Below are 26,501 nucleotides of genomic sequence, written 5' to 3' on the forward strand. Positions count from 1 at the left end.
TTGCTCAACCCTGTGGATACAGAACCACTGGATCATTCGCCATGAATTATATCTCAATAAAGCTGTTTTGTTTTTAGGCCATCAGCACTTCTGCACAACGTGTCACGTACTTAGCTCTGCCTGGAGAAATCCTTTTGAGCTCACCCTGTAGAATCAGCACTCTGCTTCTCCCTTTCTTTGTCTCTTCATTTCGTTTCTTCAGTAGCACCCCTCTCTTCTAACCCTCCAGTTCTTCATCTAAGAAATATTTATATAAGGAGAAGTGCAGAAGAGCTTGTGGCCAGGTGAGAACTCGTGTTACCTAGAGTGAGAGAAGGGCTGCAGACAAGGGTGGGGTTCAGAGAAGGGGCTGTTATCTCAAGAGAGGGATCAGCACGAGGCCTGGACAAGGAATGTTCAGTCGCTAGTTGGTGTGAGCAGAGGAAACACAGCCGAGCAGGAGCGTACCTGGAGAAATGGTTGCAGCCTAAGAGAAATACTGGGAGAGGGCTTTGAAAGAAAGGTGTGTGGGCTTCAGGGTGCTGAGTGCTGAGCTGAGGCATTGATAAATGGAACAAAGAGTAGTTGAAGATTGTTGACTGTGGGTGCAGCATGTCCTGGATGAGGGCAGACAGAGCAGGGAGTTGGGGATGGGTATATGAGTGGCAGCCTCAGCAGAATTAAGCATCTGTCTTGTGGTCCTCCATTTCTTCTGCCCTTGATCCATCTGGCATCTTCTCCTTTCCCTAGCTTACTCCTTTCCAGGGATTGGGAAAAGAGGAAGGAGAAGGTTGGGGGGAAATGAAGAGAGAGAAGGTGGTGAGGACAAGGTGCAGTTTTCATACTCCGTGTTTTTGCATTTCTGGTTGTGGGAACACAGGGAACAGGTTGAAACCCTGTTGAACCTCAGCTCAGTTGATGGAGCACTGTGCCTCACTGCACCCATCTGTCAAGGGAAAATACCTACCTCCAGTGTGTAAGCAGGGAATATAGAAAAATCTTATAAAAGAATTCTTTAAACTACACTGAACTCACATGATTTATAGATACAATATATTTCCTAAGCAAATATGGGTCATGATGGGGTTTCCCCCCTCTTCTGAGAGTGAATGTAGGTATGACTGCCAGATAATCTAGCTGAGTTGTATTGTGTTGAACTATACAGAATTGCTATTTGACCATCGTCGGTCAACCTGTAAAAAGGACAGTTTCTTTTTTATTTATTCTTTTTAGATATACATAACAGTAGAGTACATTTTGACATATTATACACACATGGAATATAACTTCCCATTCTATGGTTGGACATGATGTGGAGTTACACTGGTCATGTATTATTCATATATGAACATAAGGAATTTATACCAATTCGTTCTACTGGCTTTCTTGTTCCCATCCTCCCTCCTTTCCCTTCATTCCCCTTTGTCTAACCCAATGGATTTTTATTCTCCACCACTACCCTTATTGTGTGTTAGCATCTACATATCAGAGAGAACATTCAGCCTTTGGTTTGGGGGGATTGGCTTATTTCACTTAGCATGATAGCCTTTAGTTTCATCCATTTACCAGCAGATGCCATAATTTCATTCTTCTTTATTGCCATTATGTATATATACCATGTTTTCTTTATTCATTCATCTTTTGAAGGGCACCTAGATTGGTTCCATTGCTTAGCTATTATGAATTTTCAGCTATAAACATTGATGTGGCTGCACCATCACTGTAGTATGCTGATTTAAATCCTCTTGGTATATACTGAGGAGTGGGATAACTGGGTCAAATGGTGGTTCCATTCTAAGTTTTCTTACAAATCTCCAGACTGCTTTCCAGAGTGGCTGCACCAGTTTGCAGTCCCACCAGCAATGTGTGAGTGTAACCTTTTCCCCCCACATTCTTGCCAACATTTATTGTTACTTGTATTCTTGATAATTGCCATTTTGACTAGAATTAGAATAGAATCTCAGTTTAGTTTTAATTTGCATTTCTCTAATTGCTAAAGATGTTGAACATATTTTCATATATTTGTTGACCATATTTCTTCTGTGAAATGCCTGTTAAATTTCTTTGTCCATTTATTGATTGGATTATTTGCTTTTTTTGGTGTTTAGTTTTTTTATTTCTTTATATATCCTGAGGATTAATCTTTTTATGCTATATCTGAGGTGTAGGTAGCAAAGATTCTTCTCCCATTCTGTAGGCTCTGTTTTTATGTTCTTGTTTCCTTTGCTGTGAAGAAACTTTTTAGTTTGATACCATTCCATTTATTGATTTTTAATTTTACTTCTTTGCGCTTTAGAAGTCTTATTAAGGAAGATGGTTCTTAAGCCGACATGATGGAAAAATGGGCCTACATTTTCTTCTACTAGGTGCAGGATCTCTTCCCTAATGTTTGGGTCCTTAATCTACTTGAGTTGAATTTTTTGCAGGGTAAGAGGGGATTCAGTTTCATTCTGCTACATATAGATTTCCAGTTTTCCCAGCACCATTTGTAGAAGAGGCTCTTTTCTCCAATATATGTTCTTGGCACCTTTGTGTAGTATGAGATAACTGTATTTATATGGGTTTGTCTCTGTATCTTCTATTTTGTTCCATTGGTCTTCATGTCAGTTTTGGTGCCAATACCATGCTGATTTTGTTACTATAGCTCTGTAATATAATTTAAGCGTCTGGTATTGTGATGCCTCCTGCTTCACTTTTCTTGCAAAGATTGCTTTGGCTATTCTGGACCTCTTAGTTTTCCAAATGAATTTCATGATTGCTTTTTCTAATTTTATGAAGAACGTCATTAGAAGTTTAATAGGAATTGCATTAAATCTAGCACTTTTGGTAATATGAACATTTGACAATATTAATTCTGCCTACATGAGAGATCTTTCCATCTTCTAAGTTCTTCAATTTCTTTCTTTAATGTTCTGTAGTTTTCATTGTAGAGGTCTTTTACCTCTTTTGTTAGATTGATTCCCCCAAATTTTATTTTTATTTTTTGAGGCTATTGTAAATGGGATAGTTTTCCTAATTTCTCTTTTAACTGATTTGTCATTGGTGTATAGAAATGCAACTGGTTTATGGGTGTTAATTTTATACCTTGCTATTTTGCTGAATTTATTTATGAGTTTAGAAGTTTTCTGATGGAGTTTTTTGGGTCTTCCAAATACAGAATCATGTTGTCATCAAATAGGGATAATTTGAGCTCTGATTTTCCTATTCATATCCCTTTAATTTGTTTCTTTTGCCTAATTGCTCTGGCTAGAGTTCCAAGGACTATGTTGAATAGAAGTGGTAAAAGAGGTTCCTTGTCTTGTTCCAGTTTTTAGAGGGAATGCTTTCAATTTTTGTCCATTTAGAATGATGTTGGCCTTGGGCTTAGCACAGATGGCTTTTACAATGTTGTGATATATTCTTACTGTCCCTAGTTTTTCTAGTGTTTTGAACATGAGTGGGTGCTGTATTTTGTCAGGTGCTTTTTCTGCATCTATTGAGGGCATCATGTGATTGTCTTTAAGGCTATTGATGTGATGAATTATCTGTATTAATTTCTGTATGCTGAAATAAAAAAAGCAGTTTCTTAAAATTCAGCCTAATCTGAACTGCCAAACAGATATCTGGCTGGCTTGAGCCTAGATTTTTACCTTTTGAGGCTCTTTTGTAAGTTCCTTCTTCATTAAGGTACTAATTTCATGTTCAGAGGAAGCTGTCAGAAGTCAAAATAGGGGAACAGACAGAGGGGACTTGCAAAGGACAAGTAGACAAGGGGACAGAAGTCAGGAGCACACCAGCTGGCAAAACTCTTTCACTATTTAATATTTATGTTCTTGATTTAGAAGTGAAAATTGTGCTTAGAAAGTTTTTTTTTTTCCTCTGAGTGGATTAATAGTCAGTTGTGCATAGTTTCAGATCTTTTGCAAGCTGCTGGTGTGGGTCTATAGAAAATGATAGAGGTTGGGAAATAAGTCAGACATTGGGCAAACTTGGACCTGAATTTCAGCATGGTATGGTTTCCCACAGCATAACAGAGAACCTAAGACAGGTACCATCAGGGAAGATGGCTGAAGTTTTTATTAAAAGACAACATCTGAAGAAGTATTTTTCAGGTGATGGAATGCTTGTTGGTGTTTAAATTAGAACGATTCCCTGGAACACATCAGCAGGCAACAGTGTGAATCAGATGTGTTAAGAAAAGATTAGTCGGCTTTTCTTGTGGGTGCTTTCTTTATAACCACATCTAGGTACTAAAATCAGAGTGTAGCCTCTCAATATTCTAGCCTGATTCATTTATAAACCCTAAAGAATTTTAAATTCTAGAGAGTGGCAAGTACAACAAATGTTAATATATTATTACTATTATACCACAGTGGTAAGATTATGTGCTTACAGCTGCAGTGGCTAGGTACATAAGCATGAAAGAGTTTGGGATAACCTTACCAAGTGTTGAAGGCCCAGATAACAGTTACTCAGCTGAGATGGTGATTGTCCTACAGGAATACAGTGAATTCCAAAGCCGTGGCTCATCTCTGCTCACATTAAATAGGCAGACACTTATTTTGAACCATAAGCAGAAATGTCATTCCAGCAAAACCTTAACTAACACTCTGTGCTCCCAGAAATCCACCTTAACCATCACGTCAAATGGAAGAACCCTGAAAGGGTGGGCATGGGGGGGTGGGGGAATCCTTCATAAGTTTGCAGTGGCTTTGGTCTTTGGTGCAAATTTTAACTTCTTTTCCTTTCTTGTTTAACAGTTTAAATGTCATTAGATCTCTGGGCCTGATTATTAAGATACTTGAGGACTACAAGCATATTTTAATTTATTAAAGATCCAAAGAATTATAGGAGAATGAATCAAATCACTTAAATAAGAAGGAAAGGTAGCAGAATTAATGAATGTGCTAATAGTTCTTCCCTGCTGGGAGTGTTATCTCCCCTGATGCTGACCCTACCCCCCAAAACCCCTGTACATGAATACCAGCTCTTCTGCCAGAATGCCTTCCTTTCACTCCTATGAGCCCAGGAACTCCCTCCTTCATTCTCTCCACCTTCTGACCCACAATTCTATCCCCAGGGGAGTCCCAGGGCTGCAGTTTAGCTGCTTCTTCCTTCTGTTACATTTGCATGATTTGCATGCTGCCACCCAGCTGCCCTGGGCATCTCATTTCTTGTCTCCTATTTCATTGTAGCAGTTAAGACATTTGGTCTCCTCATATTCCCCATCCATACTCACCAGGTTTCTGTGTTTAGGCAGGTTTCATAACAGAGTTGAAGCTCAGGTTGAGAGCCAGCACAGCCAGCTTGCATGCATTCAACACCTCGTTCATGCATGGAGAGATAAATGCACATATGGTAACCTAGAAGATCCAAAAAATTAAGACTTAACACCTCCAAGGTAGCTGTCACTGAGTCCATTTACTGACATTGTACCCTCTGTTGATTAAGAACCCGTCATTCTGGTCTCTTTCTGTTCTGCACATTTATAAATTAAATGTTGCTCGAGATGAAGGTGCTTCTAGAGATAACCATACTGACAATAAAAATCTGAAAAGCAGATGACTTGTTGAAAATAAAATCAGAAATGATTCTGGAAAACACCTGCATGTCAAATAGCAGCACCTCAGCCCCTTCCAGGACCACTGACGTGTAGACAAGCATGTGTGCTCATAACCATGGCCCTGAGTTGTCTGAAAATGCATGTTACACTCAATACCAATCTGGTTAAGTAAGCGATGAGGTAATGCCTTGTAGAAATATATGTGCCAACATGGCTAAAAATCTGCGTGTATGTAAAGGAGAGTAGTCGTAGACCTTGGGAAAGCAGATTATGTGAGACCCTCTTCCCCCTCCTCATTTCCCAGTGACACCAGATAACTGAGGCTGTGTGGTATAGACCAGGTACTTTGCCACTGACACTTTGTGGTCTCCCGACTTCTATGTTGTTGTTTATTCATGGGGTTTTCCTTCCCTTTTCTTTGGTTTCAGATGCGAGTGTCTCTCTGGCTTATGTGGTTTCCCCGTGTGTGAGGTGGGATCCACTCCCCGCATAGTCTCTCGTGGAGATGGGACACCCGGAAAGTGCTGTGATGTCTTTGAATGTGTTAATGGTACGTGGGGTTTCTCTTGTTCTCAGAGAGTGTATATTTGTTCGGTAGCAACTACAGCAGCAGCAAGAGGAGGAGGAGGGGGGGGTGGGCAATGGACCATAGCTGCTTCTGTCTTTTACAAAGCAGGGAATTTACTCAGGGAGTCGCTGAAAGTCACTCAGAAAGGAGGTTTACTTAAGGTCTCACAGTGCAATAAAGAAAGTTAGGACAGGAACCATGGTTCATCAGAAGGAGAATTTTAGAAATGCAATAGCAGATTGCAGGTAGCTGTCCTACTCTGTTGGGTTTTGAAACTGTCAGAAGTTTTAGAATTTCTCCAGAAAAGAAGCACGGAGCCTGTGTGCATATCCCTTCTGTGTCACTCAGTAACCTGCCCTATTGCTGAAAGGACACACTTTCCACACGAGAGCAACAACAGTTTGAATTAGGAAAGACATGGTTCTTCTAGTTCAGTGTTTTCCAACTTAGAACATCTTTGATTGATGTTTGGTCATTGGTATTGGCCTGCTTGTGGATTGACCCTCCTGGATCAGAAAAAAAAAAAATTCTTAAGTCACCAGATTCTTTCAAACAGGACCCACCTCTCCCTTTCATCCTTCATAGAAGAGCTCCATGTTTGGTGACTAGATGTTTATTGAATTCAGGTGCCAGACAAGAGAACCTAGAACATGTTTCTCCACTAGAATTTTCAGGAATAAAAAGGGAAAACTGAAACAAGTTACATGTCAGTAATTTCATAGAGCATTATTTAATTGATTCCTGTGCACCCAGAAAAATTTGGGCACATACAACAAACATCATACACATACAGAAATGTCCACCCTAACTACTATCTGCAAGGATGCAGCCTTCCGAGGTCTCCTTCCCTTTTCTCAGGTCCCTCTCTCACACATAAGAAAAAGTCATGTTGAAATTGCATCCTGTTGGTTTGCACCCTAGAATTTTTTTAGTTCTCTGACCACATGTGCTGTTTTGGTTTGCTTTGAGGAAATACTTGCAGTATGGTTTTGTAGTTAAGGTAGAATACAGGCTAGGACTGGATGACCCCAGTTTGAAAATCGGTTTCTCCACTTACTAGCTGTGTAAACTGAGGAAATGTCTTCATCTCTCTGGGCCTCAGTTCTACATCTGTAAAATGACATGAATAATGGTAAATAAAATGAGGTATAATGTGTGAAGCTCTTGGAATTGTGCCTCAAGTGCAAATGAGTCTATTATACTGTGTGCACACCCCCTGTTCATCTCTGTGAGAGACACTGTTCTGGGCATTAGGGGTAGGGGAAGGAGACAGTAAGGGAATGTACAGACCTTATAGATATAAGCATACAGGGAGGGGTGCAGACAGGGTTCCGTGTGCATAAATCCCTTCTCAGTGCTCTCCCACCCCTGGTATCACCCAGACAGTGGTTTTGTCTGTTACACACTAACCAGTGGACAAATAGATCTGTTCTCTCTGGCCCTGCTGCTGCAGTGTAATTTTGTGTAGGTGATATTCTGTGACTATTTAACTTGTACTATAATTAGGATACCATTTTGACAGAAATCATCAATCCCTACCATGGGATCTCAGCATCTCAGACATGCTTCCTTCCAGAACTTATTTTTCACTCTAGAATGTGAACTACTAAAGGACAGGAGTTGGTCACATTCACCCTTACTTCTGTGGACCTTAGTATATCATGTGCCTCATTGAGGCACCTACATTTCCTGAAATTAGCAACCGAGGGATCTGATTCCTATCATAATAGCTCCCTCAAGAGGCAGCCGTTCACTGCCAGCCCATGGAAGGGTTACTGGTGAGAGAGCTTCATCGTTGACCACCCCACTCTTTCATCCTAAGTCATTTGTCTCCTGGAAATATCACCAATAGTAATAAAATTTGTTCATTTCCTCTGAGTGGGGAAGAATGCTTTTCTTCTCTCTTTGCTTCTTGATTCTGGAAACCAAATTGTCGGGCCTTTCTTATCAAGACATTAGCTTTACATCTCTCTCCAATCAGCTGTGTCTAGGTTAGCTAATAGCTGCACTTCTGTCTCAATGATCTTGGAATCAATCTCCAGGGCCTGCCCTCATTTATAGCCACTTTTTATTGAACCCTGGCTTCAGGAATAGGATTTGCCATTTGCTATGAGAAAATGGTGGGGCAGCAAACAGAATCAGTGTTTCTGGTGGTTGCTTCTTTCTTGCCACCATAAATTTGTTGAGTGATTTTTACTTCTCGCCCTGCTATTTAGTGTCTCTACCTATATCATTCATGTGTAGAAGAGACTAAAAACCATAATGCTATAAAGATTTATAATACTACTGAATATTTTAAAGAGACTTCTCAAATTTTGCATTTTACTTATTTTGACATATATAGTCATAACACATACCTACTTTGTGAGAGAGAGACAGAGAGAGAGGTGTGTGTGTATGTGTGTGTGTGTTTATCATCCAGGGTCCTGGAAGAATCTTGGCACTTGTCATAAGGTTGCCTTTAGGAGATTTTAGATGTCAAAGATTCATTATCATCACTTAGAAAAGCAGAAATCTGTTGAATACATCCAAAGACTTGCTTATCCACAAGAATTTGAGGCAATTTACAATGAGAATGAATTCTGTAACATAGTGATAAAATATTAATTAGCAAGAAGAAGTATGGCTACAAGGTTGGAAGTGAAAGTTGAGAAGTGAAAATTAAACAGAGAGTACCCTCAGGTATGCAGGCTACAAGAGGCTGTGTAGTTGCCAGAGTTAAACATCAGATTTGGCCCCCAGCCTCCTCCAATCAAAGTGAAAAGAGGAGGAAGGGTCAGACACACAGTTCTTGCTTTCAGAGGCAAAAAAGCCTGCTGGACGGGGTGATGCGCTCTCTAATGGAGATTTCTCACATGGAAATTAAAAAGGAAGCACTGAGTGATGAAGTAGATTGTGTGTTCAATTGCTTCAACACCACAAACGCAGAAAGGGGTATCCTGTGGTGGTTCTTCCCAGTAAAAAGCAAAATACTACGGTGCAGCTTAGTAAAAGCAGTTTCAGGAAGTGAGATTGCCACAGCTAGCCTGTGGGCACCTCAATCTCTGTCTCAGTTTGAGAACTCCACACCAGTTCAGGAGAGAGTGGGTGGAACACTAATGTCATCAGCCCTGCTTGCTGAAACAGAGGTAGCACGGCAGCACTTAGTCCCCAAGATGCCTTCAGATGATCTATATCCTCATGTTATTTTTTTAATCTAAGTGTTAAAATACAAGTATAAGATTTAAAAATTCTCCCTGAGAACTCTAGAACTCCTAAGTGTTTAAAACACTAGTATGGATGAATCGTTGGCGAGAACGCCCTCTGTACATTGTACTTCTCTTTGCAGTTTGCTTTGCTTGTATTTCTGTGCAGGGACAGGAGAGTTGAAGAGCAGATGGTGACAGTTTATGATGGGATTATCTGACAGGGACTGAGAGTAGCATTTGGGAGGTATTGTCACCCGAGAACCCTGTTGCTTAAAACCAGAGGGACAGGTGGTGCGGTGGAGTTCCTTTTATGTAAACTTGGAAGTGGTCATAATCATCACCTAGAATATGACCTCCAAAGCCATGAACAGTCCTGCCCTTCCCTCAAGAGTTAGTTCTGCCCACAAGTGAATGTCTATCAGCAGTCAGCTGGGGCTCCACTTCTAGATAGGCACGTGCACTCCTTTTTGTAGCAATAACCCTGTTATCCTGTGTGTGGCCCACCTCTCTCATTCCTGCGGGTGTCCGGGGTTTAAATTCCAGGCACAAAATGTGATAGTGATCATTCATTCAGTTGCTTGGACACGATCACTAGCCAGTGAGTGTCCACACGCAGCTAGATAAAATAGACTACCTTGGTTTTGAGTCAGTAACAGATTCTTCTAGCCTGACTTGGTTATAAACTGTTCCCCACAGGAGTAAATGAATTGTCTGTGGTATTATGTTATTGGATTTAAACCAAATGAAATGAAATGACCAGAATTATTTTTAGCCTTAGGATATTCAATGCTGACTGTAGCAAGCAGGACCAAGTGTGTCCTGGGGCTAGTTCTCATTCTCAACTGTAAGAATCTGTCATTGGTACAAAAGAGGAAAAGTGCCCTCGTTTTTTCCCAGGGGTGCCCAGAGCAGTGGATGGGTGGACAGGGGCAGGAGGGTCCCTTATATACAGCAGAACCAACCATTGAAATTTCAGGTGGTGTGAAGTAAGTTCAGGGGAAGGGAGCAAAGTAGAATTACTTTTTAGCCTGTTTTTGTGCCATTGGAAATATTTGTCTATCCCTGTAGCACTTTGATTCTTACACAAGTAGGAAATACAAATTTTAAAAGAGCACTGATAACTAGGGGTTTCTATTAGTTATGCTATCCACCCAATAGTTTGCTTTTAAACATATAAAAGGTTTATAAGATATTGGAAATGGTCTTATTTTTGGCACTGACAGAATTTTCTCCCAGACATTCATTCACATGTGAAACTGATCACTTGCAGGAGACCTACCTGTACCCCAAATCAGCTTTTTCCTCTGGTAAATTTTGGCCCAGAAAAGCCAGACCTGCAGCCTGTTAATAAGAAAACGCATACAAAAAAAAAACATCTGTCAAGAACCCCCTGTCTGTATAGAAATCGTGCTCAGTAAGATTCGCAGGCATAAAACATCTGCTGATACAGAAATGGGGAGAATCTGGTGCTTTGAAAGAAATATTATGTTCAGTAAGTGTTTGTTGAGCACCCCTGGTGCCTTTTTAAGTTAATGCTTGAGAGGCCAGTCTTTTCAGTGTTATTCTCTTTCCTTATCCTAAAATAGTGTTTGCTTGGTATACTCCGGCACATACTTATACACCTAATACAAAAGGTTTTTTCCCCCTCAGGTACTTGGAAGCCCTTGTACTCTATCTTTGTGATTACATCAGTTTGCTATTGACTTATGGAGAAATTGTCAGACAGTTCCCATCTGTCATAGGGTCGTCTGTCTTGGCTTCTGGCTGTGTCCCATTTACTTCCCATTCAGCTCACCACTCCCGCTCCATCCCCCAGAGAAATGAAACAGTGACTAGGTATGAACTGTTCCCTACTGAGAGGTTGAGAACAGAAGTGTATCTATTGGGGATTCTTCTCCGTTTTCACATTGGAACTGAAGTCCTTTATTTTAGTCTTTTCCTTTGTTAAAATGATATACCTATCACCATCTGCCAATCACTGTAATTTGGCAGGCCTTAGAGTTTACTAACGTTCTATATGATAAGGCTGTTTTTCACGAGTTCTGAAATGTGTGAAAGAGGAAAGGGAAGATTCCAGAACTTAGAAACATAAAATTTAAATGGCAGACACAAAACACACCGAGAAATCACTAAAAAGACACTTTCGTGCTTCTTTGCATTGAGGAGTACAAATGACATAGTAAATTACTTCTTAGGACTTTTCTATTCCACACCTGCTTAAATCATTCTTTCATGAAGTCCTGGAAACCTCCAGACTATTTTGAGGCTCACCTCTATCTTCATCAGGTGAAGAAGCGATTTGCTATTGCTCCTCAAAGGCCCCTTTGCCCCTGTGTTTTAGCTAGTGAAACTGGACTGCACTGGTAGCATGGTCAGTCCCATTCTTTCCCATGTAAGCCTCTGCACACCCCACCATGAAAACAAGTCAGTCTGCAGCAGGTTTATGCACGACCAGAATCTTCCCTCCTCACTTCTTCAAATCTCGGTGAAGATTTATGGCTTTACTCCAGATGGCGATGTGGTTGATAAACTCAGATAAGTAATTAATATTGATTGGTTTATAAATTTTTTCCCACTTAAATGAGTGTTCGACATTTTGTTGGAGTACAGTATTGTGCCTCACTCCATCAGCATCCAAGTTTATTTAAAAAACACTCTATTGTCTATGCTTTATTATCTAGGTGCACAGGTTCTTCCAGTACCAGCTCAGATAAGGATGTTGACATACTAAAGAATTCTGAGCTATAATGATATTATCCTTTTTAATTTAACATTAATTTTCTGAAAAAAGAAATATCACATTCAGACAGTACTAAGGAAAGAGACCCAGGCGTACACATTCCTGCACGTGTGCACAGACACATTTCATTGCACACTCCTTAGGCAAGTCACCTAATCTCTGTAAATTTCATTTTCCTCCTTGCAAAAAGTGAATATTAATACTCGTCTTCCAAACAAGATCATTGTAAAATCAAATGAGAATGTAATTGTTCTTAAGTATAGTGCAAATATATACTCCAATTAAAATGCGATGGAAGTTTCTGCAAGTATTTCACATGTGCAGGGTGACATATTAAGAAGTAATTTTGGGACAGAGAAGCCCATAAGAGATGTGGTTGTTATCATGTGGCTTCTCCCATCTGATTGAACAGGGTGTGTCTGTTCAGGACAACTTTCTTCAGCTTCCAGTACTCTTTAATTTGGTGGGCTGTGAGGTTGAGCATACTTTCATGTGTTTATTGGCCCTTTCTATCTTTTTAGGAGAAACATCTGATCAAATGTTTGTCCATTTTTCAACTGAGGTTTTTTTAAAATTGTTTTATAAGAGTTCAAGACACAAGCTCTTTATCAGATACCTGATTTGAAAATGATTTATCCAAATTTGTGGGTGGGTCTTACTTTTTTGTGGTATCCTTTGAAGTATAGAAGTAGATTAAATTCATTTTATCTATGTTTTCTATTGTTGCTTATGCTTTTGGTATCATATCTAAGAAATCTTTGCTTAATCCAAGGTCATGAAGATTTTTCTCCTATTTTCTTCTAAGAGTTCTATACTTGTAGCTATAACATTTAGATCATAGCTGTATGATTCATTTTGAGTTAATTTTTGTATATGTGAGGATAGGTTGATCTTCATTCTTTTGCCTGTGAATATGCAGTTGTCCCAGCACCATTTGTCGAAGAGGCTATTCTTCCCCCCAAGGAATTGTCTTGGCACTCTTGTCAAAAACCAATAAATAAAATGGTTTATTTCTGAACTCTGAATTCCACTGAACTATAATATCTATCTGTACTCTAGAACCATACCTCCCTGATGACGATAGCATTGTATGGTATTATGAAATCAGGAAGTGGGAGTTCTCTAACTTTGTTCTTAGTTCCTTACATTTTCATATGAGTTGTGAGATTAGCATATAGATTTCTACAAAAGAAATTGATAGGGATTTCATTGCCTATGAGACCAACTGGAGAATATTTTCATCTTAACAATATTGTCTTCCAATTCATGTCTGTTGATGTAGAAACAAATAATTTGTTTAAAGAATATTTTGTTGGTTTTGAAGTGTAAGTTATGCACTTATTTTGTAAATTTCATCCCATTTTGATTTTTTTTTCAAGGATCTTAAGACTGGAATTTTTTAAAAGTTTATATTCTGATTACCCATTGCTATTATATAGATAAAACAGATTGTTTTTGAGTCTCACATACACCCTGCAATGTTTTTGCTTTTTTTTTTTATCTTTAAAATGACTTTTTTTTTATTTTTTATTGTTGGTTGTTCAAAACATTACAAATTTCTTGACATATCATATTCCACACTTTGATTCAAGTGGGTTATGAACTCCCACCTTCACCCCATACACAGATTGCAGAATCACATCAGTTACAGCAGCGGAGCACAACAGACACTAGTATGGCAATATGTAAATCAATGGATGTGTACCTGCAATGTTTTTGAACTTTTTTGAGTTCTGATAGTTTTAGTGACTCTTTATAATTTTTTATATATAAGATTATATCATCTGCAACTAGAGAAAGTTTTACCTCTTCCTTTCTAATCTGGATTCCTTTTATTTATTTTTCCTTCCCCAATTTCCCTGATTAGAACTTTAATTACAATGTTGAATTGAAGTGCTGAGAGCAGACATCGTTGTTTGATGTTAGCTGTGGGATTTTATAGTTGCCATTTAACAAGTTGAGGAATTTCTTTTCTATTTCTAATTGTTAAGCATTTTGGTCATGAAAGAGTATTGGATTCTGTCAAATACTTGTTCTTCATCTATTGAGATGATATGGGTTTTGTCCTTTATTCCATTGACATATCTTATTAAATTAATTGAATTTTGAATGTTAAACCAACCTTGCCTTCATGGAATAGATACTCTTTAGTCATGGCATATAGTCCTTTTTGTATGTTGATGGATGTGGTTTGCTAGTAATTTCTTTGAGAATTTTTATGCCTGTATTCATAAGAGGTACTGATCTGTAGGGTGTTTTTTTTGTTTGTTTGTTTGTTTGTTTGTTTTGTGTGTGTGTGTTGTCTTTGTCTGGTGAGGATTATTTTAAAACAACCAAAATTAGAGACAAGGAATAGTTTAGAGAGTTTTCAGGGCAGAGAAAATTTTAAATATCATTATTATCATACAGAGTGTTCTGCATAATGGGACTATGAATCCTTAGCAGAATATACCTAAAGCAGTGGAGCAAGCACAAGCTTTTAGTTGAAGGCTACTGTTTCCTTCTATCATTTGTGAAATGTGTGATTTTAAGCAAATTACCTAGTATTTCCTCACTTCTAAACTCAGGATAGTGAATCCACATCAGATCTTTGTTATTGAAATTAAGTGAGGTAATACAGGTTAAAGGACAAGCACTATTAAAATGATAGATAATTAAACTAAATAGAAAAAAGAGTTTAGAAGGGAACAAAGGAAGAGAAGAAGACCATTGCCACCTCTAAACTAAAAGAAAAGCCTCACTAAATTACTTGCAGAAGAACCAAACCTAATATTGAGGTAGGATCCTGCACTCAAGGTAGAGAAGGGTTTGACAAAGCAAATATAAACTCTTTAAAGCATGTACCAGATATGTAAGTTTCATGATCACAAAGTTAACCTTTGTTGCGGGGTGGGAGGAAGTCAATGTAGATTTTGCTCAAGAGAATTTCAGTTCCTTTGTGTAAACAGGATAGCAACACGTTTTGTTTATTTTACTTTGCTTTGTCGCTTCTATTATAAAGTTAGATTGAGTTTAGTAAATTTTCACCAAACTATAACTTCCTGCTCTTTGACAGAATTTTCTAGAGGCTGTTTGGAAAGCATAAAAGGACACCACTTAAGGACTTCACATATGCTTATTTGGTCTAGAGATGCAGTTCAGTGGTAGAGTGCTTGCCTCTCACTTATGAAACCTTGGGTTTGATCCTCAGTACTGCAAAAGTTATTTCAAATGTTCCTTGTTTGTCTTCATTCCTTCAGAAACAAAGCCAGCATGTGTCTTCAACAACGTGGAGTATTATGATGGGGACATGTTTCGAATGGACAATTGTCGATTCTGTCGATGCCAAGGGGGCGTGTCCATCTGCTTCACTGCCCAGTGCGGGGAACTGAACTGTGAGAGGTACTATGTGCCTGAAGGCGAGTGCTGCCCCGTGTGTGAAGGTAAGGAAAAATGCTGGTTGAAGGTTGATATGAGAATACACGGTCCAGAGCTTTAATGTCCAAGTCAGCTGAATTCAGTCTCATCAAAAAGGAGAGGAATGTTGAAGTTCCTTATTAATGATGTCACCGTCGGTGTTTTAAAAGGCTGACAATACCAGGCAGAGTGTAAAAGGATCTCCCTGAGAGACGCTCTTCATCTTGGGTATAGAGAATGGGTCATGCCCATTGTCTACAGGTCAACTTGAGACTTCCTGAAATTGCTTTCTGGCCTTTCCTACAGTTCTAGCAGTGCCTTAGCACGTCCTGGGACAAAACTTTGTGCTCACCCTGACATTATAATTCATCCCCTGGTTTCCTTGGATGCTTGGCTAAAAAGGATGGTCTTCATCATTGACAGTGCCAGGCCGTCAGCTCCGAGAGGGGCTAAGCCTGACTCCATATCTGGCCAGGTATCAGAGTGTTCCTGAGCATCAGGTTTGATTCTTCAAGGACCTGTTTTATCCATTATCCCCTCTTCTCCACCACATCTATTCGTATGTTCCAGCAGCAGGCTCCACCTTCTTGTTCTGTAGTTTATACGTAGCATTTCAGAATGGTACCTCTAAAGACCGCCTACTACCACCCACCCATTTTAAGCCCTAGGAAACTGAAGTTCAGAAAACCAATCTCTTGTCTTGAGTTTACGATGACGCCAGGCCTGAATGGGTCTCCCATATTCTTCTGACCACACAGTGCTATTTCCCCAGAAAAGAAGGTCATGTGAGCCTTGTTGTTCTGACTAGGTCACAGATCTTCAATCCACTGTCACATGTGTTGGTCTTTGCCTGATATCTGCACACAAAATGAGAGGGCACAGTGTCCGTTCAGTTCTTTGCTTTTTTTTTCTGTTGTACTAAAATCCTTTCCTTTTAACATTTGAGCTTGTTTGCTACATCAGACTGAAGACCTGAAATGTTTGAAGTATGAAAACTGCATTCCTAACACAGAGCCCTTTCCCTTGTAAGAAGTCATTTTCACCAAAGCAGGAGAAAAGTAGCTCACTTTTTAGATATTATTATGGTGAGAGAGAGTTAAAAAAAAAAAAATCACATAAAACTTTTAGCCTTCCCAATTGATTTGTTCTGTAGCTGTCCCTAGTTTGTAATAGCATCTGAAACTATGCAGCGGTTGATGGTGTAAAAACACAGATATGAACCTCCAAGTAATAATCGTAGCGAATTGTCTGGACATGGATCTGGTTATGTCTCACTTCCTGGAATTCAGATCCAGGCTTAAAGTAGAAATGAAGTATGTACTGTAATATTTTTTTACAAAGGAATTTAGAAAGTTTTATCTAGCTCAGGTCTATTGGCCTGTTCCAGCTGGCAGACTGCCTTTCTAAAGTTGTGACTATATTATTTTAAATTTTGACCTTCTAACTTTGTCACAATGCCCTCTGAACTCCTTAGAATAAAGACCAAACTCTAAACTCTCTGGACTGTCCTCCTTGCACGGCACTACTTGTTTGTGGATGCCATATTTTATATATTTCTGTGAATTTAAAGAAGTGGAATAATTATATAGTTGCTGTCATTATAGGGATACTTGGATTTGTATTCAGCATTTATATTTTTAGCAATTGCTTCAGAATTTTTTTTAATAGTAGCCTTGGCTAATTCCATTCCCCGACCTTTGCTGTTTAACTTCCCAGATTAGGGGAGAAAATTTGCCTAAAGTTTAGTCTTTGTCCGAGACACCAGACAGACCTAAGGCATGACTAAACCAGCCTGTCATGCCCGAGGCTGAGCAGGTACCTGGAGGCTGCTCCTTCCTCTTGCTACATAGGCCTGCAAGCACCACGGGAATCAAGTCATTTAGTCCCAGAAGCAACAGCATCACGGATATTTCAATGGAGCAATAGCCTTCCACTTTACAGGTGGTAAAATTGAGGTGTGAAAAAGTCAGAGCCTAGAATAGATCCATGCTTTCTAATTGCCAGCCCACAGCTCTGTTCAGAAAGCTTTCCAACTCTGTGGAGTGACAGCTTTGCACATTGGCTTTTAGGCCACCTCTCCTCCTCCCTGACTGCAGTGTCAGGATGAGAAGATGTACATTTGGTGTGACAGCTGCTTTTGCATGTAACCCTAGGGATCCCTCATGTAACCCCAGCTTCTGTTAATCACAGTTGGAATAGAACCATTGATGAATAAAACCTGGAGGAAAAAAAAGTGTCTTTAGGTACAGGTAGAGATAAGATTTAGATTGTCCTCAATCTTACTCTGAACTCATGTTTTAATTTAGATCCAGTGTATCCTTTTAACAATCCTGCCGGCTGCTATGCCAATGGCCAGATCCGTGCTCATGGAGACCGGTGGCGGGAAGACGACTGCACATTCTGCCAATGCATCAATGGAGAGCCCCACTGCGTGGCCACAGCCTGTGGGCAGAGCTGCATGCACCCCGTGAAAGTGCCTGGGGAGTGCTGCCCTGTGTGTGAAGGTAAGCCCTGTAGTTCTGATGAGTGTCTGGCAAATGTCTCCTGTTGGAGAAGAAGCTTCTACCAGTATGTTCTTGTTTGTTTTTTATTTCCTCATTCATAATGTCTGCCTCATGCTGTTACTAGTTACAGATCAATTTATTATACAGCCCTGATTCATCATTTGAGAAAAATGTTGCAAATTTAAAATGAGAGTAGTGTAGTCTTTTTTCTCACTGCACATATACTTACATGAATACATTATAGTATAAGGGTATATACGTTTTAATTCAGTTTGTTGTAAGCCTAATTAACACCCAGTGTCAGCACAGGGAAATAAAATTGGAAATCAAGATCCATGTTTCATGCGTAACATGTTCAACTTGAGCTGCTTCCATAAACCCAAGAGTCCTGACAGCTGTCAGAAAAGGACCAAATCATCAAAGGCCATTTGCATTCACTCACACAGAGCATCCTTCCTCCTTCTGAAGCTATGATGACTGTGGCTTTGCCATTCCACTAATGCTTTTACTTCTGTCTTGGCTACCTCTTCTGTTCAGTGGAGAGAAACAGGTATCCTGGACTAATTTTTCCATTCCAGCTGCTCTTCCAGTCCGTTTCCTCCACCTTGAAGATTCTTTGCACATTACTCTTGTCATCATAATCTTCTGTCCATGTCTGTTGGAACAGACAGCAGATCAGATATTTCTACTGACAGATCCAGTAGAGATTATCTATCACTGAGAAACATGTTTTCATAATGTGTGTCCAGAATTAATCCACATTAAGTACAGATCCTTATAGAACTTTCTAAAATAGATATCAAGAAACTAATAGGTTTTTCCAGAAAGTCAACTAATTAGACTGTCTTTTAAATATCAAGAAATCTTTTGCTTTTACCTAAATTTTGGTAAATTCAGACTTTAAAAATTTGCTAACTAGCTTCATTAACCTTTGAGGGGTTAGATATATTATTGACCTTAAAAAAAATCACATAATAAAAATTTAAGCTGGAAGTCTCTAGTTCTATTGACATTACCAGTTCCCTCACCATTACTCCATTCAGAGTGTAGCTGCCACCCTCCACGTCTTTATAGCTTCCAGATGATGATTTTGTGGAAATCGCCCCTCCTGTCACATACACTCCTCCCATCCCCAGAAAGGCAAGAGTTTCAGTGCTGGGAAAAGGGAGTGTGTAGAAATATGTGTAATGGTTGTGTAGTTGGCTTTACAGGAAAGGGTGCTTCTCAATGCAGCTAAAGGTGGGTATGTCTGTCCCTAAGGTTAAGGGACAGTCTGTTGTCAACCTGAAATATTTAAGTATCCATGTGTGTGAACCCATAAGAAAAATTAAAAGCATAGACATGTAATCCATTCAACCCCTGCTTTTTAATCTCATGTGGCTTACTTCATAAGTTCAAAGTAAGATTTTAAAAGCTTATAAAAAGAATAACCCTTTCCTGCAAGAGGAAAGGAAGGCAGATCCTTTTGCACTCACCTTTTTCTTCCATTTGCATATCTGTGTGAGTGGAGAAGAGAAGCCATTAATGAATAGAATTATATAGGAAATTGATTGGTTGTTTCCCCCAAGGAGATGTTTGGCTAAGAAGTGAGTGAGTGTGGTCTTGTTAGTGTTTATGCTTTGCAGCATCTGCATAGACTTGCCATCTAATTCTTCACTGTTTGAGAAAAGATTTACAGTTTGGGTGAGCCACTAATTCCAGAAAATGAATGAAGCACCTCTTGTAGTTCAAAAAAAGCAAACATAAATAAGAGACAACTTAAGAGAACATATTTAGGCTAAGTTTTATATTAAACCAGAAGGTAAAGGTTGTCTACATAGAGTACTGTGGGTAAGGTGCTTGACATTTGTCCCCAACACATTTTCGCCATCACCACCCTATGCTGAAGGCATACATAGTTGTATTACCCCATTTCAGAGATGTGGAAAATAAGGTTGAGAGAGACTTAGGTAATTTTCCTCTAAGTTTCCAGTGTGTCACATTCCTGGGATAAGCTGAAATCCTATCAGGTTTAGCTGTTTTTATGTTGCTTCCCTGCCCCCAGATGTCATCCCAGCTTCCTCACACTGCCTATTTCTACTTCCTTTATTAATCTCTCCTCATCTCTGGCTTTTGGCTGTGTGTTAGGGAGAGACTGGAGTGGAGTGGCAGGGGAGGAAATCGTTTGCAGTTTGAAAGCTACTCCAGGTGTTGGGATGTGATCGCCTGCCTGCCCTCTTACCCCACTAGGCAGACCTCAGGGAAAGGAGGCCTTAGACCCTGCTGGGTGAGCTTCCCCACCTCCTCTTCACCTCAGCAAAACCCAGCATCTTTGTCATTCCAGCTCTAAGAGTCTACGGGTCCCCTTTCTTCTCTCTCCTGTGCTCTGGCACTTACCTCTTTTCATCAAATCTTCCAGAAGATTTCATTTTCTAGTTCTCAGAGAAATGATTTATCTTGCTTGTATTGTTTTTTATTTTTACTGTAGTTGGGTAGTGAGTTTCATGTAAGATTGAATTTGGTCTCCAGTAACTGTCATTTTAAGGTGTAAGAGGGACAGAAAGAACCTTTGGTATGGAATCAAAAAAACAGTGCACTCCTTAAGATGATATGAAAGTTTATTTATTACTCATAATAATAAACTTATAAAATAATACAAGTTGTACGGGTCTTTTTGTATAGAGTCCAAGGAAGTTTATGGAACCATTTGAAACTATCTTTTCTCAGCAGTCATTCAGTAGCATTGAATAGCCTACTTAACTATAATTTCAAATGAAATTGAATTTAAATTCTTAATTTCAGAGTAGTGAAAGGATTGTAAAGTAATGAGAAACAGGGTGTTAATTTGTAATAAATAAGCAATCAGCCACAGTCATTTGGAGAAAAACAGAAGCACTGCTTTTGACACAGTTAAGATACATAGTAAATTCCTCTGCACACAGTTGCCTAACAAGTGTTAGCCCTTACCTCTTACCTGCATCCCAGAGTACATAGTCATGGTCTGAAGTTACAGGAGAGGACACCACACAAGGATTGTGGCTTCAGCTTTCTTCTAAATAAGTTACTGAATCACCATACATAGCTAACTCCTACAGGGAGGAAGAACCTTGCTGTGGGTTTGGTTGTGTTAGAGACACATACCTTCCAAGTGACAGCATAGTGTGCCTGGTTACTCCCAGAGGACTGGGGACATGAACCTGGGGGCCCTTAAAGACAAGGTTGTTACTTGACAGCTAACTTGATTCACAAGTACCTAAGTGCTTTTTAAGTTGGCACTTAAGTACTCTTATGATGAAGTTTTAGCAAGTTACCGTCAACACCCAATTCAGGTATACAGATAAGCCATTGCAGTCTGTCAGTCTGTAACTATTGTATTCCCATATTTTGCTTTTCTGACTTTTCTCTGCATCTTCTCTTATTTATCAGTCCCATTATTTTTTATTTTCAGACTCTTGTAAAGAGCTGGGGTGGAAAAGCATGGAATAGCATGTAAAGTTTGTGATTTCCGTGTATACAGGGAAGACATGACCTTTTTAAAAACCAAAACCAAAATAGGGAGGGAAAAACAAAATTTGTCTTTTTCTGTCTCTAGCACCATTGAATCATTTTATCCGTAACCCACGTAACTTTCCTTACACACTTTCTATGTGCTGGGCCTGAGTGTTTAAAGAACGTCGGCTCATCTGACCCCTGCAGCCTCCCTCCAGAGCAGGTACTCTCATCCCAGTTTACCACTGCAGAACACCCAGTTCAGAGGCCATGTGACTTGCTATAGGTCATATAGCTTGAAACTGGCAGCCGTGTGTCCCGGAGCCCAGGCTCTGGACCCTGTACATCCACTGCCTCTGAAACAAACAGGGCACTGCACGCCAGAAAGAGGCCTGTCCCCAGTGATCAAGGAATTTGCCATCTTCTTCTGAATTCCTAGAATGGTATCTGTGTGTAAGGAGATGCCCAAAAAGCTTTTCATGAATAGATTTACCCCTTCCTGCAGATCTCCTCCTTAGCTGAGATAGGTCCTGATGTAGGGCCACTTTTAAACAGAGCCCAAGAAGCTGACAGCCATTTGAACCCCTGGTCAGTTGAAGAAAGAGTAATGTTAGGAGGCTTGTATTTGAAAGCACATTTTGAGAACAGAAAGCAGAGTGCTGTGTAGGTTTGATATGCAGTGTGCCCACACATCTCCAGGCAACTGGGCTGATTGGCTTCACATTGGCTTCTGATGCAAACTCTGCTCTTAGCTCCATCCCGGTGACAGCCACCTGGGCCTCCCATGACTATCGTGTAATCTGCAGTTTGTTCTTTCCCAGCTCAGGGCTAATACTCACTGTGACACCAAATACCAAGTATTTTTAAGACATGCCTTACGCACACGTAGCTGCCACTGTATTATTACTTCGGTTACTTACACCAGCAAGAATTTTGTTTTGTTTTGTTTTGTTTTAAGATACAGTCAGGTATTTAAAATAATCTGCTATCTCCCCACCACCCACCCACACACACCCCTGTACTGTCATGTATAAATGTTGCCCAAGGTGATTCTTAATGTCAGAGAGATGCCAGGGACAAGATACCATTTCCATTACAAATCTTGTTGCTTTATAATTGAAGGTAAAATAAAGTATTGGGGAGGGAAATGTGGCCATGAGATATATGTGACATACTCAAGAATGCTCAGTAAGAAAAATACAAGAGACGTGGACAGGTGTGGGGCCAATGTAGTTTGACACCTGATGCAGGAGATAAGCATTTCATCATGACTTAACAAGTCTTAATGTCAGACCTGATCTGCTGTCTCATCGTGGGCTGTGTCTGGACCCCACCCAGGTGGCCACTGTGACCTGAGTGTTCTTCAGGCTGGGTTGTGTGCAGAACCTCCTGCCGGGAGGAGTTGATGATTTCGATGATCTTGGGGATTTGGGAGCCAATCAGAGTATCACTTTTCAAGAACTAAGAACAACATAGGTAATATTTTTAAAGGTAGCATTAAAAATGATACTCATGTTGCCAATAAATAAATCCCATGCTTAAAGTTGGGTGAGTGGGCATTTTCCTTTCTACGGCTTTTGTGTCTCAGAAATCAAGTTTCTGCCCCAGGAAATCAAAGAGTGCTTTATACACTTTCAAAGCTGGGTGATGGACACATAAAGGTTCATCATATTATTCTATTTCACTATTTTAAAAATTTGTCCATGGTAGCATGAAGCAGTGTTATTTGAAGAATTATCATCAGATACAAAGCTGAGTTTTAGGCAGGCCTAGTAATTCTGTTCACCTGGACTTAATCAACTTGAAGTGAAGGAATAAGAGGTTCACTATGCATGGATTCTTTCTAATTTTGTGGATTTAGGATGGAATGTGATTGAACCAGAAAAATCAACTATCCTCCACAACCACCACCTGGCTTCTGGGATTCCTTACTTAGATGAGAAATCCTGGTTCTAAATGGGGCAGTATTGAAGATGAGGTGGTAAGCATGTCTCAATCTATGTGGATTTTGTAAGCCACTTCAACATCGTCTCACCCAAAAAATTGCCTGCAGCACAAGACTGGAGGTCTGAGAGCTGTCAAGTGCAGTGTCTTCCTTGTCATCAGTCCTAACTGTATAGGAGCACTGTATTCTTTTGCAAATGTTGATGATAAAAGTTTGAACCAAGTTGTGCTTCAAGGGAGATTTCTACTGGGTTGCCAGAACTAAGTCTGTACCAGGCACATATCTGGGTGGAATTCCTTGAAAAAAGGAAAAAATGTTTCCAGCCCTGCCCATAATGCTTCCCCACTGAACAGTATCTCAGACGATTAAGCTACTGCTTCTGTGGCAAGGAGTCAAGCATAGTTTGGCTGACCCCAGAGGGGCGGAGAAGTCAGAGATGCCACAGGTCACATGTTATTAACATTCTGGTACATAACAGGGTTCAGAACTCAGTTTATGGGTGGTAGTGCTTTAGGACCATATCACTGTGCTATTATTAGTAAGCCAAGAATAATAAAATATTCGTAATATCCTAAAGATTGTCAGGCATGCTGTTTCATCCTTTAACTCTAAATGTCCTGGAAACTAGTTCCATAAATGGAAATTAAAATATAACACAGTCTGTTTTCTGCTTGTCCAAATAAGGTCATAATGTTGGGTACCAAATGCATGGCAGATGACCATGTGTTAACCTAGGTCTTTCAGCTAAACATGAGAAATTTTTCATTGATGAAAAATTCTGTGATACTTTTACTTTTTTATCATTTAAAAAATTTAGATATGTAAAATAACATTGGAGTGTACACGAAATGGATGTAAAAGACTTTCCCCTCTGACCTTAAATTATCACTTTTAAGATGTGAGGGTTTTCATAGCTTTACAGAAAGATGTGTTTTCCAAAAGTGGCTTTCATTGGTTGTTAGATCCACCTTATACATAAACACCTAAACAGATGTGAAAGTGAATGTTGCAGAAGCAAGTTAGGGGAAGAAGTGCTTGTTCTTGATTAGAGCCAGAGTTCTGCTGCTGATTCTCCAGGTCTATGTCAGTAATGCCTTGCACTTTGTATTTGACTTTTTTTGGGGGGGTGGCGGGCAAAACTGACACACTGACCAAAGTTTTAAAAAATGAAGGTTTATTGGCCTTACACTCTTAATTTACAGATGATCAGTGCTTAATACCTTAACTGTTCAGAATTGTTCAGGGCTGATTCTGAGCACATGGTAGAAAGGCCCCTGCCTCTGAGTTAGCAGAGTTTAGGTGTTACCCTGATGCAGTAGGGTATAGGAAACAGGTTCCTCTTTATATTCCCAGCTGTCCCCCTCCTGTACTTAAAAGAGCTAGGAGTCTTGTGATTTCCCTACTAAGATGATAATTGCATCTAATAGATCAGACTTAGGCCTGCTAATTTTCATCTAATCAACAGAGGCAGGAAAACATGGTCTGGAATGCTAACTATGTGAATGAAAAATATTTAGTCATTCTTGAAATGATAGGAATGTTTTTCCAACAAGCTTAAATAAACACAATCTCTTTTGAGACTGTGTTAAACTTTTTTGGATAAGAGACAAGTCTTAGACAACCAAACAGAAGTTAATGAAGTTTATTAAGAGACATGCCCTTCAGAAAAGGCCTGCAAACTTTGAAAAGAAAGATCCCATCTTCCTTAGGGTATAGCCATTGATAAGTAGAAGAATTAACTTTTGTCAGCCAAATGAGATTTAACCTTTTAACTGGTAATCACAGTTTCCAGCTTTAAGGAGAAATTCTGCTGTACCTAAGTATGGTTATATTTGACCATCTTATTTAAAAGTCCTCATCTTCATCTCCTCCTGTGTTTGCCTCAATTCTAAGGAATGGATTGGTCTCAGTACTTTTCCCATGAAGCACGTTTGTTCTCAGCACTACTGCAGTGTTGGACTATATAATGAGGTTATTTTTAAACATACCAAGATTTACGTGTTCAATTGAAGTGTCCTTTCAAAATGGTTATATGGGAAAACTGTACGTTTGTTCCAGGAAAGCAGTCACTCCAATATTTTTGGTGCTTTTCTTTTAAAACTGACTTTGGAGCTCACAGCACATCCTTTTGGAATATCCTCAGCTTTGTAAATGTCTGACTTTGAAGGTTTATTAGATTCTGGGAAATAACCAAAGTCATTCATATCTAAGTCTGGTGGAAAGGGTGGGTGATCTACCAGGGTGAGATTGTTGAGAGTAAACAAGATGTGACAGTAAAATGTTTCCTATGGCATAGTCATTTGCTTTGAAAGCAAATCTGAAGACAAGTTTCAAATAGAATTTTAACATGACCAGCATTGGGGAACACAAGCATATAGCCTCCAAAAGTGAGTACTTTTACCAGTAACACTTATTTGTAAGCATAATGCCTGGTGTGTTTATTAAAAAAATATATACACCAGTTCACCTACTGTGTAGTACTTTTGTGACTCATAGAGACTAAAGGTATACATCAAAATGGTCTGGTACATTTTTGTGAAATTGTAGGTGTTCAATTCAAACATTTTCAAATAATTTAGATAAAAATAATTTGCAATTAAAATTGCTCTTTTAAAATAAGTGTTAACGACTCAATATCATTTATTTTTAATATTTTCTCTAATTCTTCTTATTATGCCATTTTAAACAGTTTTGTGACATAGTCAATGTGTCTTTTTAAAGCAAAATTATTTCACATTGCTTAGGACATGAGCATTAGCATTGGAGATAGTGAATAGCCCCAGTGCGTCATTGTTAAAGACCCAATTGGAACTGTTTACTCTGCTGTATTTGATCATTGAAAATAAAATGTTACATGGGGATAAAAAAAAATAGGAACAACTGAAGGTAAAGAAATGTCTCCTAAAGGATGTCCTTTGCTGCTATGGATGTCCCCATTATTGTGGCTGCTGAGGTGGCAGGAATAGCATCATTCCCATGTGTCTGCCTCTCAGCCTGAGACTCTCAGATGTTCACTGCAGCAGTCCCAGGGTGCAGATGGGGAAGTCTGTTATGGGGATCCAGCAGTGCCAGATCCCTGACAATAACCATCAGTTTGATCTAAATTTGATACAGGATGTGCAATGCTAAACAGCACATTTTTGAAATTTGTTAGAAGATGTAATAGACATA

At 39.4% G+C, this 26,501-nt stretch overlaps 1 protein-coding gene across 8 annotated transcripts in view; it reads left to right on the plus strand.

The window, feature by feature from the left end:
• Crim1 (cysteine rich transmembrane BMP regulator 1) overlaps positions 1-26,501 on the plus strand; it is a 182,607-nt gene that overhangs the window by 98,215 nt on the left and 57,891 nt on the right. For all 8 annotated transcript variants that reach the window (XM_046441628.2, XM_046441633.2, XM_046441631.2 and 5 more), the window contains 3 exons: positions 5,950-6,071; positions 15,257-15,439; positions 17,720-17,917. In XM_046441628.2, coding sequence (XP_046297584.1) covers positions 5,950-6,071; positions 15,257-15,439; positions 17,720-17,917 — 503 coding nt within the window. The remainder of the gene's footprint in view (positions 1-5,949; positions 6,072-15,256; positions 15,440-17,719; positions 17,918-26,501) is intronic.

Source organism: Marmota monax, unplaced genomic scaffold (assembly GCF_021218885.2).
Source record: "Marmota monax isolate L192 unplaced genomic scaffold, Marmota_monax_Labrador192_F-V1.1 WCK01_AAM20220418_F8-fsc00010, whole genome shotgun sequence".
Classification (NCBI taxonomy): Eukaryota; Metazoa; Chordata; class Mammalia; order Rodentia; family Sciuridae; genus Marmota; species Marmota monax.